This window comes from Hyperolius riggenbachi, chromosome 9, assembly GCF_040937935.1.
Source record: "Hyperolius riggenbachi isolate aHypRig1 chromosome 9, aHypRig1.pri, whole genome shotgun sequence".
Classification (NCBI taxonomy): domain Eukaryota; kingdom Metazoa; phylum Chordata; class Amphibia; order Anura; family Hyperoliidae; genus Hyperolius; species Hyperolius riggenbachi.
The window spans coordinates 131,826,360-131,841,791 of NC_090654.1; the positions used below are offsets into that span (position 1 = coordinate 131,826,360).

The 15,432-nt window shown below is 43.6% G+C and overlaps 1 protein-coding gene across 1 annotated transcript in view; it reads left to right on the plus strand.

Moving 5' to 3' along the window:
* KIRREL1 (kirre like nephrin family adhesion molecule 1) overlaps positions 1–15,432 on the plus strand; it is a 362,998-nt gene that overhangs the window by 326,537 nt on the left and 21,029 nt on the right. The window contains exons 8-10 of the mRNA XM_068253518.1: positions 2,180–2,307; positions 6,879–7,005; positions 10,757–10,857. Coding sequence (XP_068109619.1) covers positions 2,180–2,307; positions 6,879–7,005; positions 10,757–10,857 — 356 coding nt within the window. The remainder of the gene's footprint in view (positions 1–2,179; positions 2,308–6,878; positions 7,006–10,756; positions 10,858–15,432) is intronic.

Genomic DNA, 15,432 nt, shown 5'->3' on the forward strand with positions numbered 1-15,432 from the left:
ACATATTGAATCAACGCTGCTTAAATTAGGTGCTGGATGGGCATGGTGCCAATGGTGATGGATGGGCATTGAGCCTGTTACACCTCACACTAGCCGCCTCCCCTCCTAGTGCTTAATACTCCTCCCCTTCCTTATGCCTAACCTTTACTCTTACTGCCTACCCCTAGCCTCCCCTTCTAATCCATTACATTAACTCCCTGCAAATGACCGAAACTAAAGTAGCCGATCACATCTACAAAATAGCCAATCTGCCACTCAAAGTACCCCCTATTTCAGCCGTCCTTATAACGATTGGCTATGTACCATTGGGCACAAGTGCATACAACTGACTAGTAGCCCATTAGCCGGCATTTGCATTGGCGTCTATGAGATGCCTGCCAGGATAGGCAACCTAAACAGGATAGAGGCAAAGAATGCCTGAATTTATTTCTTAAAAGTGATGTGTTGATTCTATGTAGGGGTTTGGGACATATACCAAACGTTCCTACTGGCTGTACTTTTTGGTACAGGAGTACCACGCCCACTTTACAATACTCTGCATTGCCTCTGCCTCAACATTAAAGAAGCTGGCTTTTAGTTCTGTGGTTGTGTAGGGTTTTCTGTGGGTGTGTAGGGGGCATAGCCGTACTCTTTGAGGTCGCATACCACCCGTATACATGTCTTTAAATGGGAGTTTTAGATTCAGATAAGCGAGTAACTATAAAGCTAGCCTCTGCTCCAATGCATTAGATAGTGTGTGGTCAAGTGGGTGGCCGAGATGTGCACCAATCATTGCTTGTATGGTTCTATACCAGTAAGTGTACATAGTGCACCTCCCTAATGGTGCAGTTTTTAAAACAAGTACTGCAGCTAGGATGGTTGTGTCACGCCTGACACAAATTATCTTTAACAGCTAGTGTGCATGGACCTCTGACGTGTTCATCTTGAGTTTGCATTTGTACGTTCATGCCTCAACTATGCCTCAGGAAAATGGAAAAAGATTGATTTGGTCATGAACTGAAAGTCATGCTGAACTGCTGTAAGGTTCAGTTTACACTTAAATGCAAATCATGACTCGAGATCTTGCGTCACGATTTTTGCTGTGATTTGAGTTTTGATGCTTGTTGATGCTTGTTCAACAGAACGAGAATCACAACGCAATCACCCCCAAAGTGCTGCACTCACTGCAGTGAGAATGTTCCTATAGGGATGCATTAGCAGGTGATCAGCAAAGCTCTAAAAAGCGCTCAAGTGTGAACCAGCCCTAAAACTGACCACCAGCGCTGCAGGCTATAATCTTCTCCGAAAGTTTTGTCTGCCATCTGCTTTGAAATGTAGATTTTGCTGGTGTTGTGCTTGGTCTCACTCACAGTGCTTGCTTAGGCCTCGGTCACATTAGGCAACGTGCGCTGCTGATCCCATTCATTACAGTGAATGGGATCAGTAATGTGCTTTGCCAAACATGCGTGCAGCAGTGCGAGAGCGCATCGCACTGCTGCACAGCACGCATAGTCTGAACGTCAGAAGTGCTTTCTATGCATTTCTGAAGTTCTTGCTGATCGCATACTATATGCACTGCGGAAATGTGCACGGCAGTACATATAGTGTGAATGAGGCCTTACTATTGCTTCAGCTGGCTACTCAAGGTCACATGACCACATTTCTAAAACTGTACTTTTATATGCTGAAGCCTCATTTAACATAAAAAGGCAATATTTGGGAACGTCTTTTTACTAAGCAGTTAGATAGGATATTCACATCTGTGTGCTGCCCTTCTCTGGGGGTGATGAGAAGGGCAAAATATTTTCCTTGCAGATTTCTGAGCAACACCACCCACAGCCTCCATCTTTCCCTCCCACCGCCAGAGGCCATTTTGTGATTCCCATAGGAAATAAAAGTACTCCTAAAAAGAGGAAATTCAATTTTTCTTTTTTTTTTTTAGTTCTCTGAAAACATTTCTGGCAGATTAGAAACACATTCTTTATTCTTTTGAAGATGTTGAGGGAATCCATCTCTCCAGTGATAAGCGTTTGATTTATAACGTGTTCTCAGCTTGGTAATAATATAGAGGGGCATGAATAAGTAATGCTCAATACCCCTGACATAGGTTGGGGAGTTCTATTTTCAGAGCTACTTCTCCTTGTGATATCAATGCCTGGGGGAACCCAGATCCTGCTAATTACAATTCTACTCTTTGTAGTCGCCCCACGTATTGTCGTTGAGCCCAAGCCCACCACAACAGACACCGGATCTGATGCCACCCTGACCTGTATATGGACGGGGAACCCTCCACTTACCCTGACGTGGACCAAGAAAGGAACAGATGTGGTGAGTACACTTTAAACTATTAACTGCTAAACACATCTTAATGTAAGCCTCCATTTTTTTTTATCAAACTGCTATCATATTTTTCATTATTGTTAATAACAATTATTTTTTTTCCGTTTTATCAGTGAATTTCTTTGTTTGCCAGGAGTATAAAATGTCTTATTTCTGCAACTGCTGTAAAAGTACATTGTTGTCCATGTTCCTTGTGTAAACACTAAAATCCATGCCTTGTGCATGAGTAATTAGTCATGCAAAGCAGGATGCTTTCTTTTTTTTTATTATTGTAAATCTGGGAGTGATCATTTTATGACAGCAGACTGACACTCCCATCTAGTATTTACTATTAACCACCCTGGCGTTCTGATTAAATCGCCAGGGTGGCTGCGGGAGGGTTTTTTTTAAATAAAAAAAAAACTATTTCATGCAGCCAACTGAAAGTTGGCTGCATGAAAGCCCACTAGAGGGCGCTCCGGAGGCGATCTTCCGATCGCCTCCGGCGCCCAGAATAAACAAGGAAGGCCGCAATGAGCGGCCTTCCTTGTTTTGCTTATATCGTCGCCATAGCGACGAGCGGAGTGACGTCATCGACGTCAGCCGACGTCGTGACGTCAGCCGCCTCCGATCCAGCCCTTAGCGCTGGCCGGAACTTTTTGTTCCGGCTACGCTGGGCTCAGGCGGCTGGGGGGACCCTCTTTCGCCGCTGCTCGCGGCGAATCGCCGCAGAGCGGCGGCGATCAGGCAGCACACACGGCTGGCAAAGTGCCGGCTGCGTGTGCTGCTTTTTATTTCATTGAAATCGGCCCAGCAGGGCCTGAGCGGCAGCCGCTGGCGGTGTTGGACGAGCTGAGCTCGTCCAGACCGCTCAGCTGGTTAAAGAGAAGGATTGAACTTCATCCCAATCAGTAGCCAATACCCCCTTTAACACCAAAAAATCTTTACCTTTTCTCAAACTGATCCTCAGAGGCCTCTGTATGGTTGATATTGTGGTGAAACCCCTCCCACAATGTGATGTCAGCACCTAGGTACTGACATCACTGTGGGAGCCTTGTTGCATTGTGGGAAATAACAGCGGTTTCCAAATGCCAAAAAAGCAGCATCTCCTTCCACAGATATCACCTGCCCGCAGTAAAGATGTCGCCGTGTGATACATTCAAGAATGTAACTCAGAGAGGAAAGATTTTACAATGGGCAAACACTGACTAAACAAGTATTGTAAAAAAAGTTTTTAATTATGTTATTTTCACTGCATCTCTTCTTTAACCACTTCCCCTCCCCAGACGAGTAACTACTGTATGTACCTGCAAAATGCAGGGAAGTAGCTACTACATCCCTCCCCGCCGCACGTTTCTCCTCTTCACCCCGCTGCCCCCCTCACTCTTTACCGCGCGGCTCGTTAGCCACTAGTTCAATGAATAGGAACACAGTTCCCATTCATTGATTGAAGTCCCCGTGTGAATGACTGCATCCGTCTATGAGACGGCATCGTCATTCACAAAAGCCGTCCACGCATTGCTTCCTGTTTGCGTAGTAGTACTACGCATAAAGAAAAGAGCAGTGAGCACATCTTGTGGCCAAATAGTAAAATTACATCTACATTTTTTTTTCAATAAAAGACCTATGTTGACCTAATTTTTTTTGCATTAACCCCTGACCTCCCAGACTAGTAGATTAGTAAATGCAAGCAGGTTTTCATGAAGACTTATCATCTACTGATTGAACAGGGGATAGAAGAGACTGATTTCACACAGCTGAGAGACACACACAGGTCTTACTATAATCTGACCCCTTGAAAGTTAAAGCGGAATGAAACCCAGCATTTCTTCTTTGCTCTAAAAAATTATTTACAGCATATTCTATACAACCCACATTTTTTCTTACTAGAACAGCATTCAAAGGGTTACACACATGACTTAAAAGTTCAGTGCAGAGAAATCTGGATGCATCCGAAGTGCAGATAATGTTATCTTGTATTTACTTATAATCTTGTATCAAGTGAGGAATGTGACACATTCTGTGACTGTGCAAAAGCTCCTGGACACAGACAAACATTCAAAGCATTTCTCCCTTCAATACATTGTGCATAAAACCAGTTATTAATAAAATGCAAAGTCAGCTCCCAAAGCAAAAAACTGTACTTTTGGGAACTTTTAATTTCTAAATGAATAATAATACTTATGCACAAATGCAAATATGATAACCATATGGCATATAAAAAGTAGGAAAACATGTTTTTATTGAATATTATGTCAGGGTTTTATACCGCTTTAAGGCCTCATTCACATCATGACGCTCTCCCGTGCACATTTGGAGGCACGTATGATGTGCAACACGCAAGAACGGCAGAAGGGCATAGACAGCCCTTTTGCCATACACATCATAGGTGCTGCGCAGCAGTACAATGCACTATGATGCGCTTGTGTTCTGTGTTCTACCCACAAGAGCAGCGCTGACCCATTCACTGTAATGAATGGGATCAGCAGCGCATCATGATGTGAACAAACCCTAAGTCTCCGTACACACGTTAGATAGTTCTTTCTCACTTGCATATACTTCTGGTAGATGTTCGTGACCTAGTAGGAAAGTTTCCGTGAGCATATTCCATTATTTTGATTGAGATGCCATGGCAAGACTACTGGAAACTTCAGCAGTTGTATTTGTATAACAATTTATGTTGGTTCATGAGCTGTACCCCTGTTATAAGTTGGTCTGCGACCAAACATGACTGTAATCATTTTTCTATACAAAATGAAAAACTCAATAAACATTTTGAAACAGATAGTTCTTTCTCCCCAGAATGTAGTGTGTGTATGGTGGCCCGGATGCATTGGCAAGAGATCCGGACTGCTGGATCATCTCGCCTAAGGCTATCATTTACCTCCTTACCCCACCTGCTCCTTTGTGTACCACGCATCATCCCTCCCACCATTTTGTAGATGCAGAACACGTCACAAGCCTGTAGGCTACTGATGCGCCTGTACAGAACTCAGTCCTACTGTCGCCTGAGGCATCAAGTCCCGATTCCTGCAGGTGGTAGTCATTGTATGTGTGTATGATACTTAATATAAACTTTATCAGAGCTGCTCCAAAAGACCTACTGTAAACATAGGAAGCATGAACAACTGTTAAAGAGGAACTCCAGTGAAAATAATGTAATATAAAAGTGCTTCATTTTTTCAATAATTATGTATAGATGATTTAGTCAGTGTTTTCCCATTGTAAAATCTTTCCTCTCCCTGATTTACATTCTGACATTTACCACATGGTGACACTTTTACTGCTGGCAGGTGATGTCAGTGGAAGGAGATGCTGCTTGCTTTTTTTGGCAGTTGGAGCCAGCTGTAAACAGCTGTTATTTCCCACAATGCAAAGAAACAGGAAACTGTCAGGACCATGGTCCTGACATCACATTGTGGGAGGGGTTTCATCACAAAATCAGCCATACAGACCCCCCTGATGATTTTTTGTGAAAAGGAAACAATTACTCATGGGAAATGGAGTATCAGCTACTGATTGGGATGAATTTCAATTCTTGGTCATGGCTTATTTTTAAGCATACAACTGGTGTACAGTACTGCTGCACTTATTTTTGTTGAGGTGCAGATCTCGGGAGCATTATAGCTAAGTGATTAGCACTCTTGTTTTGCACCTCTAAGGTCCTTTTTTAAATTCCTGACCACTAATGTATTTATTCTTTCTCAACCCAAAAACATTGTGGCAGGGTGTTATTTCACCACTCCCCAAATTGATCCTACTGGTAATGATATTAGATTGTGAGCCCCTTTAAAAGGAAACCGAGGTGTGAGACCTATGGAGGCTGCTATATTTGTTCCTTTTAAACAATACCAGTTGCCTGGATGTCCTGCTGATCTTTCTAGTCAGTAGGGTCTAAATCACACACCCGAAACAAGCATGCAGCTTATCTTGTCAGATTTGTCATAGGCATCTGATCTGCATGCTTGTTCAGGGACTATGGCTTAAAGTGTTAGAGGCAGAGGATCAGCAGGACAGCCAGGCAATGTGCATTATTTAAAAAGAAACAAACATGTCAGCCTCCATATCCCGCTTACCTTGGGTTCACTTTAAAGGGAAGTCTAAGTCAAAAAAAAAAAAAGATTTTAATTTACCTGGGGCTTCTTCCAGCCCCCTGGACTCATACTGTGCCCATGACATCCTCCTGATCCCCTCCGGCCAGCAGTGGCGGCCCCTGCAAAGCTGTCCTGTTGCCGGCTACTGCCCATGCATAGCCCCGAGCCGTGTGCACCCCTGTCGTGCTCCCGCCAATGGGAGCGTTCTGCGCATGCACAGTAGTGATTACCACGTTGCTGCCCAGAGGGGATCAGGAGGACGTCATGGGCACAGTACGAGTCCAGGGGGCTGAAAGAGGCCCCAGGTAAGTTAAAATCATTTTATTTATTTTTTTACTTCAGCTTCCCTTTAAGGGGCAGTAATCACATCATTGGTTTCATGATCTCTGTATAGCTGTGATAAAATTTGTCAGCACTAAAAAAAGGAAAATTAATAAATATAACAACTTTAGTTGACATTTACACATATTTACTTCTTTCTTGTAGGTGTTAAGTAACAGCAACCAGTTGTTTCTCAAGTCTGTTCGTCAGGAAGATGCTGGGGTGTATGTCTGCAAAGCTATTGTCCCACGGATTGGTGTAAGAGAGAGAGATGTGACGCTGTTTGTCAATGGTGAGTTCTGCCACATTGCTGGTAATACCAATTATTTGGGGCCAGTATTAGATTTTTGAAGCAAAAGACCTGTACACATACTAGATTAGCCTGCTGCCAGGCCAGCTATTCGCCAGGCAGATGAATTTGCCCCTTCCTCTCTGCACTGCAACAGAACACACTGTTAGCCTGCAGGCTAACTACCAGTCTGTACATCCTAGAGGGATCGGCTACAGATCCCCGTCCGGCGACATCCAACTAGCATGTGTAATAGTTGCGTTTAGAAACAGACACTCAGTCTTTTCACAATTGCTGAGGTGCTTTTGTTGGAGTATTCCTATTCTTTGCAGTTTTGTTGATAGATTACTCAGCAGTAGAGAAGACATGAGGTCAGACAACTGCCTAATAAATATATAGGAAAAGAGAATGCATTTCTCTCAAAAGACGGTTTATACGGAAATAGGAAAATTTGCAGTTGGGTATTCTACCTGAAGAATGTAAATCTCAGTTTTAATTTTGCCATTGTCTCCGATACCTCACAAAATCACATCTCTGCTTGAATTTATTAATCAATATACACTTTACTCACTTGCTGCTTAAAGTATTATGAATGGGCGAATAAAATCTATTTTATGGCCCTAATATTTTTTATGACATCTTCTTTTATGTTCCATAATATATGAGCTCTCGTGAGCGTGCTCGGAAGTGGAGATAACGCTGTGCTGTTTCATCCTCTACTCTATGCTATAGCTGGAGCTAATTTCATGACTGAACACTCTCTTTAAGATTAAAGACACAGGATACTTATTCAGTTGGAATGACTCTCCATTTTCTTTTTCTTTTGAATGATTAGTCTGCCAACTCCCCACAAATAGTACTGCTTAAAAATAAAATGCTCAGTGCTTACTGGTCTCAGAAAGCAGGAGCCCAGTCACATGTTCTGTCGTCTCACACCAGATGTATCATAAGTTAACCATACAGTGCAACGTGATCTACAGGGGCTAATAGAAAGGAGCATGTCATAACTGCCAGGCCCTTACAGTACAGCATAGCCTTGTGGGGAGTAGGCGTGGCCCAGACTTTCTAGCGACTGCAGGCCTAGTTTGACACTCTAGTGAAAAGAATAGTCTAGCAGCAACCAGACAGCTGCCCCAAGCATAATGGATCTTTATACATGTACATGGGTTATCTTATTGACCATTGTGTATAAATTGTCTATGGATTCTTGTATATAATATACATAATCGATTTGCTGAAGTTTGCAATTCAGCATTGTAAGAGTTACACACAAATTACCAACTAGGTTTCTACTTACATATGTGCATATGTGACTGAAAGCTGTCAGCCTTGGAGCATATTTCCAGCCACTGAGCAGACTAAGGGCTTGTTCAGATGGATGGCTGCTGGGATCCACCGCAACCTGCATTGAGTTGAATGGAAGCATTATTCTCAATGCGTATACTAGCAATTGCGCAAACATCGCAGGGTTCCTTATTCCCCTAGAGGCTCTAAAGGTGATGCAACCACAGGAACAGATGCAGTAAAGAACTTAGTTGCAGAAAAGTGGTAGCATTGGCTAAACAGGATGTTGGCCTTGTGAACCGGGCCTTAGTAGGAGAGGGATGGGAGTGTGGCACTACAAATGAGGAAGTGTAGATGTCTATTAATGTTATCCCATTGTAATGTGTACTGAAACAAGCTGTCAGAAAACAAAGATGCCCAGCTTCCAGATATAGATAAGCTGCAGTGTTTCTTTATGTGAACTGTTTAGGATATTTGATACAAACAGTGGGCATGAATGAGGTGAGGTTTCTCCACATGCAATTCTGCCATAAAGCTCAGAGCAACAGGACGCAAGATACACCCCTGCTTCTCTTATGGAAAAAATATGGACTGTTTTTTAGTTTGATGCCTGAAATTGTACTTCATAAAAAAAGAGAAAAAAAAAAAAAGCAGTTTAGCACATTGGAGTACTTTAAAGAGCTGCTACTGTTCAGGAACTGATCTTGTACACTCGGGCTCCTCCATCAGATAACAAGTGGCATCGGTTTAATTTTCACCTCAGATTACTGAATTGTATGTGCATTAACGAGTGCTTTCAGGCGTTTATTAATGTGCATAGTAACGCATCCTTTTCAAATGTTAACGAATCAACTGCACAATTTCTCAGACTAGCTGCCCATCGATGCAGGACAACAAGGGAACTGACGCTTTTCTGTGGACAATCTAAATGAATGTAATTGTTAATCATAAGACTTGAAAATTTGTTAGAACGGTGATTTTGCTATATGTTGAGATGTTGTTTTTATTTATTTACTAACAATTACAGATCATTGGGCACCCCAACGAAACCTTGATGGGGTCCTCAAATGCTCACACCGTTTCCTTTGCCCAGTCAGGCTTTTGAATTGTATCATTGATGTAACTGGCAGCCAGTGGAAAGACTGACAGAGCGGAATAGGGCTGGAGAAGCAGGAGGGGAGGTGGATGAGTGGTGCAGCAGGGTTCATGTGTCATGGGTGCCTCTTTCTTATTCAGGGTGCTGCTCTGTAGCATCCTTGGTGTTCTCCATACAGATTCCAGTTTTTATCTGGGGGACATTCTGCTTCCTGGTTAAATATTTTGTGGGGACAAGCTGCCTAACTGTTAATTGGGAGATATGTATAGGCTGACACACATTAAAATATTTGGTGTTCCCAGGTGCACAGAAACTGATTTCACAATGGGGTTTCATTGCATACATTGTATACCCTTTTTATATCATATTACAGTTTGTTCTCTAGCATTTACTGATGTTGGCTGCTTACTTGTGTAGAGTATGCCTCTGAAAAAGACTGGTGTGTGTGAGAGCTCCTCCTTACTGCTCCAGTCATAGAACCTGTGGCAGGTGGTAACATCCAGTCCCTCATCAACCTACACAAATATAGTGCAACCACACTATAGCATGAGTTAACAATTTGCATCCACACTAAATACACAGCTCATTAATCTTACAGAAAAGATCCATCCCAAAATTTCCAATTACTATCTCGCACCCAATTCCCCCTTCAGTGACCTCTCCAGAGAGCCCGTTAACTAGCACTGGCAGAAGACATCAAAATATATCAGGCTAATATGCGCTCGACTTCAAATTTGCACGAGCAAATTATCCGCAGCCGTAACATCAGCAGATTGCACAATAAAACAAAGAAGGGCATAAAACAAACAGTGCATATTACGGATAATGTGGTAGAAAATTTGGAAGGATTGCATTAATTCCTCCTGATGAGATAATGGGCAGAAAAACTGTGCTTCTCCCTCTCACAAAGACATGACTGTCTGTCCAAAGATGAGGCCTGAAGAGGCCCTTTCATCAGGAGGATGGAGCTGACATAGAAAACTGACAAGACTGAACTCTCAAGATACAGGAAAACTTTCAGTTTCATTCTGTGTTCATTCAGTTTTGAATGAAAGGTTATGGGTTTTTTTATATATGTTTCTGTTCCAGAAATACAGGTAATGACCACCAAATGTATGGTTGCCAGTGGAAAAGCCCAAAATCCCCATTGCACTGGAGCTTAAATCAGGCCCTATGTTTAATTCCAGTCTCAGACCTTGTTTGCATGTGGAGCTTAGTAGAGTGTGATACTGTCACTAGTGCACCCCTCTCCCACATTGTTACAGCATGAACTTATTATTATGTTTTACCTTTGCCACTGCAGCTCTGCTGTATCCCCCACAGTGACTGTGTTGCAACCTGTTCTCTTTGTCATGCTTTGCTTTGGCCTTGCAGGTCCTCCAATGATCACCAGTGAAGCAATACAATATGCAGTGCGTGGAGGGGTTGGGAAAGTGCAATGTTTCATTGGAAGTACGCCACCTCCAGACAAGATTGTGAGTACTTACCTTTTATCAGTAATGACTTGTTATTTTGCTGAACTGACGCAACACAAAATACTATTTATCTCAGAGTGCCAGTGGTTTGTCATATAAAGTAGAAGTTAAAGGCAAAATCTTTTTTTCATGTTAATTGGATAGCGTAGGGAAGTGTCTGACCATATATATTGCTGTCTGTGTACATGTTGGAAAGATTATTTCCTCAATTCCTGTCCAGCATGTGAATACCACAATTTTAAATTTGGCAGTTCACTAGGAATTTCCTATAATGGGAGATCTATTCTGTTAACAGCTGTCAACGTTTTCCTTTAACTTTCTGTTTGTTTATTAAAGTTTGTAAAGGTGCGTACACACATGCGACTATAGTCGTTTGTAACGATCGTTCCCCGATCTTTACCAATGACGATCGTTACAAAAAACGAACCAACGACTATTAAGGCAAACGACGAACGAGGCAAATCGCTACAAAACAAAGTTCTGTCTTGGCGGATTTTTACCACCGACGATCGTTAGCAAAAGTGGTACATCGTTGGAAACGATCGTTCGTACCAGGCTGGACATGCGTACTTCACTTTTTCTCCAAGGAACTTTACAATTTTATGCGCAGGCGCATTAAGTGCTTTTACGTGGTGTAACGTTCGTTCTAACGATGTGATCGTTACACACTTTATAGAACTAACTTTGCTTCGGTCGTTCTTTCGTCAATTAAAAGTTCGTTCGTCGTCCTCAACGAACGATCGTTGTCGCATGTGTGTACGTAGCATAAGGGAAATGCTCCTCAGCAGAAACACAAGTGGCAATAATAACCTAACAACAGAATTTCTCATTTATCTTTCTCTGTCCAAAACAAAAACTTGTTTTGGTTCCACTTTGATTTTAAATTTTGGTGAAACTGCAAGCTAGCAGTCTGTTGCTCTACATTGCGTCTAGATTTCTTTAGCCTAACTCGGCCTTCTCTTTGAGTAACATGGTAGCTGACATCTTTATTTTCCTTTAAGGCTACTTGCACACCAAGACGTTGCGTTAGGTGCTACGTTAAGGTCGCATAACGTGCACCTAATGCAACGTATGGTGGTGCGGGAGAGGACGGTAGAGTGAGCCGCGTTAGGCGGCTCTATCCGTATAAGGTCTCCCAGAGTGGCGCTGATTGGCCGGCGGGACCACGAGATGCGGAGCGAGACACTCCGCATCACGTGGTCCCACCGGCCAATCAGCGGCCGCCAGTGCAGTGAATATTAAGTAGCCATGTGCGCAGCTACTGTAGCAGCATCTCCCCGCCTCCTCTCACCCCCCCACTGCGCATGTGCAAACAGTCTAACGCGGCTATAGCCGCTCTAACGCCGTAGCATGCTGCACTTTCCGAACAACGTGCAGCCCACTTGGGTTACATTGCTGTGCGTTGGGGGAGCGTTACAGGTGTGTAAGCAGCCTAAAGGGAGCCCAAGGTGAGAAGTAAATGGAGGCTGTCATATTTATTTCCTTTTTAAACAATACCATTTGCCTGGCAGCCCTGCTGTTCTTTCTGGTTTGAGTAGTGTCTGTCTGAATCACATGGTCTCTAATTAAAGGTATTATAGACAGAGGATCAGCAGGACAGCTAGGCAATGGGCATTTTTTGAAAGGAAATAAATATGTCAGCTCCATATGTCTCTAACCTCAAGTTCTCTTTAAAAAAAATGACCTGTTTGTAAGGCTAGGTCCCCACTTGTCCGTAGCAGATCGGATCCGTTTTAAACAGATCCAGTTTGGTTTTTTTTAATGTAATTTAAGCATTCGATTCCAGTCCGTGAATACGTATGCCCAGCCTATGGGGGAAGTGGGCCTCCATGCTGGAGGAGAAAGCAGCCAGGATGGGGGGGTTCGCCGGGGAGGGTGGTCGCGCCCCCTCCCTTACTTGGGCCCCCCCGTCCCCGCTCCCCCTCCAGCTACTTTGCACAAAAGTTGTTCATATGTATGTAGGCGGCGAGCGTCGAGCTTACCTTCTTTGCGTTCTACCGCTCGCCGCTTGACTTCCTGCAATGCCGCCCTCTATACTATGGAGGGCAGCATTGCAGGAAGTGACGCGGCGAGCGGAGGAAGTAAAGAAGGTAAGCTCCCCGATCGCCACCTGCATACATTTGAACAACTTTTGCGCAAAGTAGCTGGAGGGGGAGCGTGGACGGGGGACCCACGTTTGGAGGGGTGACCCCCCTTCCCGCCAACCGATGAATCCCCCATCCTGGCTGCTACCACCTCCAGCATAGCGCCCCCCCACCCACAGGCTGGAACACAGAAAACTGATCCGATTCTATGTCCTTAGCTGCCTGTGTAGATGGGGATCAGTTTTCCTATTTCCCTTCACCGTGTGACCAGACCGTCCATTCAGTTTTTCAAAACGGATCCCCCTGAATGCAGACAGATCCGTTTTTTTTTTTAATGAAGAAGGCTGCTTTTTTTACCATTGGTATCTGTGGCTCCGTTTTTTGATCAGGGCCAAAAAACGGAGCCACGGATACGTTTTTAAAACAAGTGAACCTACTCTAATGTATGATAGATCATTTCGCATGAGCAGCATTTTGAGTCACACTTGGGGGATAAGAATGCAGCCTGTGAACTCAGACTTGAGTCACATTATCAAATCTGCATACACATTTTGAGTCAGTGACAGTGACTCAGAATATTAGATTTATAACGTAATATTACAATATTAAGTTATAAATTATTTAGTCAATGTGTGATCATTGTAAAATCTATCTTCTCCCTAATTAACAAACAATAAGCAATTTTTTCCATTATGTTACTTTGGTTACAGTACCCCTTTAAATTGCAGAAAGACTTGTGAAACACTGGTTTATGTTGATAGCATTTATTTAGCAAAACTGGAATCTTGCTTTGAACTCAGTATTTACACATTTCCAAACCAACAAAAGGACTTGGCTGAACCAGGCATCCATGTTTACCGATCATGTGACATAGGATGCCAGCAGTTGCTCTCCTCAAGCACAGATGTTTGTGTGCTTCTAGCTGTCTCCGAATTCTAAGCCAGCAGGAACAGTATGAAACCAGAATGTAAATGCTATCTATGGACTATAAGCAAAATCAGACATGACAGCTGCAGAATACACTTTACATAATGGAACACTGAGCACCTGCAGTTCTGGTATGACAATGCATTAGTCTGAAATTGGATATTATTTACAGATTTGTTTTATGGGATATCAGAAAGGAGACTAGAGACATGATTTGAGCAGCCTGACTTTACAGACAGCCCTCTAGTGGGGTAGAAGAGTAAACCAAGCAGCAAGAAGCTTTGCTCGTTTGTAGGAAAAATGCCCAAACACCTGTAATTTATTGTAAAAGTAATGGTGACATGACCTGATGCTGCTTTTTTGGTTGCACGGAGTTGGAGCCTCATCCTTTAAACCCTTTATAGGCATGGCACTGTTTAGTAGAACTCATGTGATCAGTTTGATCAGCTGATAGATTTGTAAGGCTCTGATTTGCTGATCATAATCATGCGTTAAAGCAGGAAGCTGCACAGCAAATCAGAACCTTAGAAATCTATAACCTGATGGAACTAATCACATGCTTCTCTTTGAGTTCTCCTAAGCATTGCCATCCCTACCCTTAGACTGCCAGCTATCTTTTTTACAAAAGCTACCGTACATGCCAGTTATGTTTGTATTGTATTTACTAAATATCTAAAAAAGAAATTACGTGTATTATCTATTATATCCGTTGCCATAATCCACATGTTCTGAGCTGTGGGGTTAATGTAATCTTCAGGTGTCTTCTGCCAGTCTTGAAGACTTTTGAGATGACATGCCGCTATACTGAAAAGGGAGCCCTAAAGCATATTTGATTCTCCTGCTGGGATGCCCTACTGGTTCATTCAGTGGCGTAGCTACAAACCTCTGGGCCCCGATGCGGAATCTGGATGTGGGCCCCCCCCCCCCACGGCAACAACAGCCCCCCCTCCCCCGGCAACACCCGACGCACACACATATCCGAATCCCTATAGCCAGCTATAGGTCCCCCCAGTATAGGTAGCCAGGCATAGGTACGCCAGTATAGTTGCCCCCGGTATAGGTTAGCCAGGTAGGTGCCTCCAGCATAGGTAGCCAGTATAGTTGCCCCCAGTATAGGTTAGATAGGCAGGCGCCGCCAGTACAGGTTAGCTAGGTGGGTGCCTCTAATATAGGTAGCCAGAATAGTTGCCCCCAGCATAGGTTAGATAGGTAGGTGCCCCCAGTATAGGTTAGTTAGGTAGGTGCCTCCAATATAGGTAGCCAGTATAGTTGCCACCTGTATAGGCTAGCTAGGTGCCCCGAATACAGGTTAGACAATTAAGTGCCCCCAGGTTAGATAGGTAGGTGCCCCCCAGTATAGGTTAGATTAGGTAGCTGCCCCCCAGTATAGGTTAGATGAGGTAGGTGCCCCCCAGGATAGGTTAGGTAGCTGCCCCCCAGGATAGATTAGGTTAGGTAGGTAGCTGGCCCCCCAGGATAGGTTAAGTAGGTAGCTGCCCCCCCCAGGATAGGTTAGGTAGCTGCCCCCCCAGGATAGGTTAGGTAGCTGCCCCCCCAGGATAGC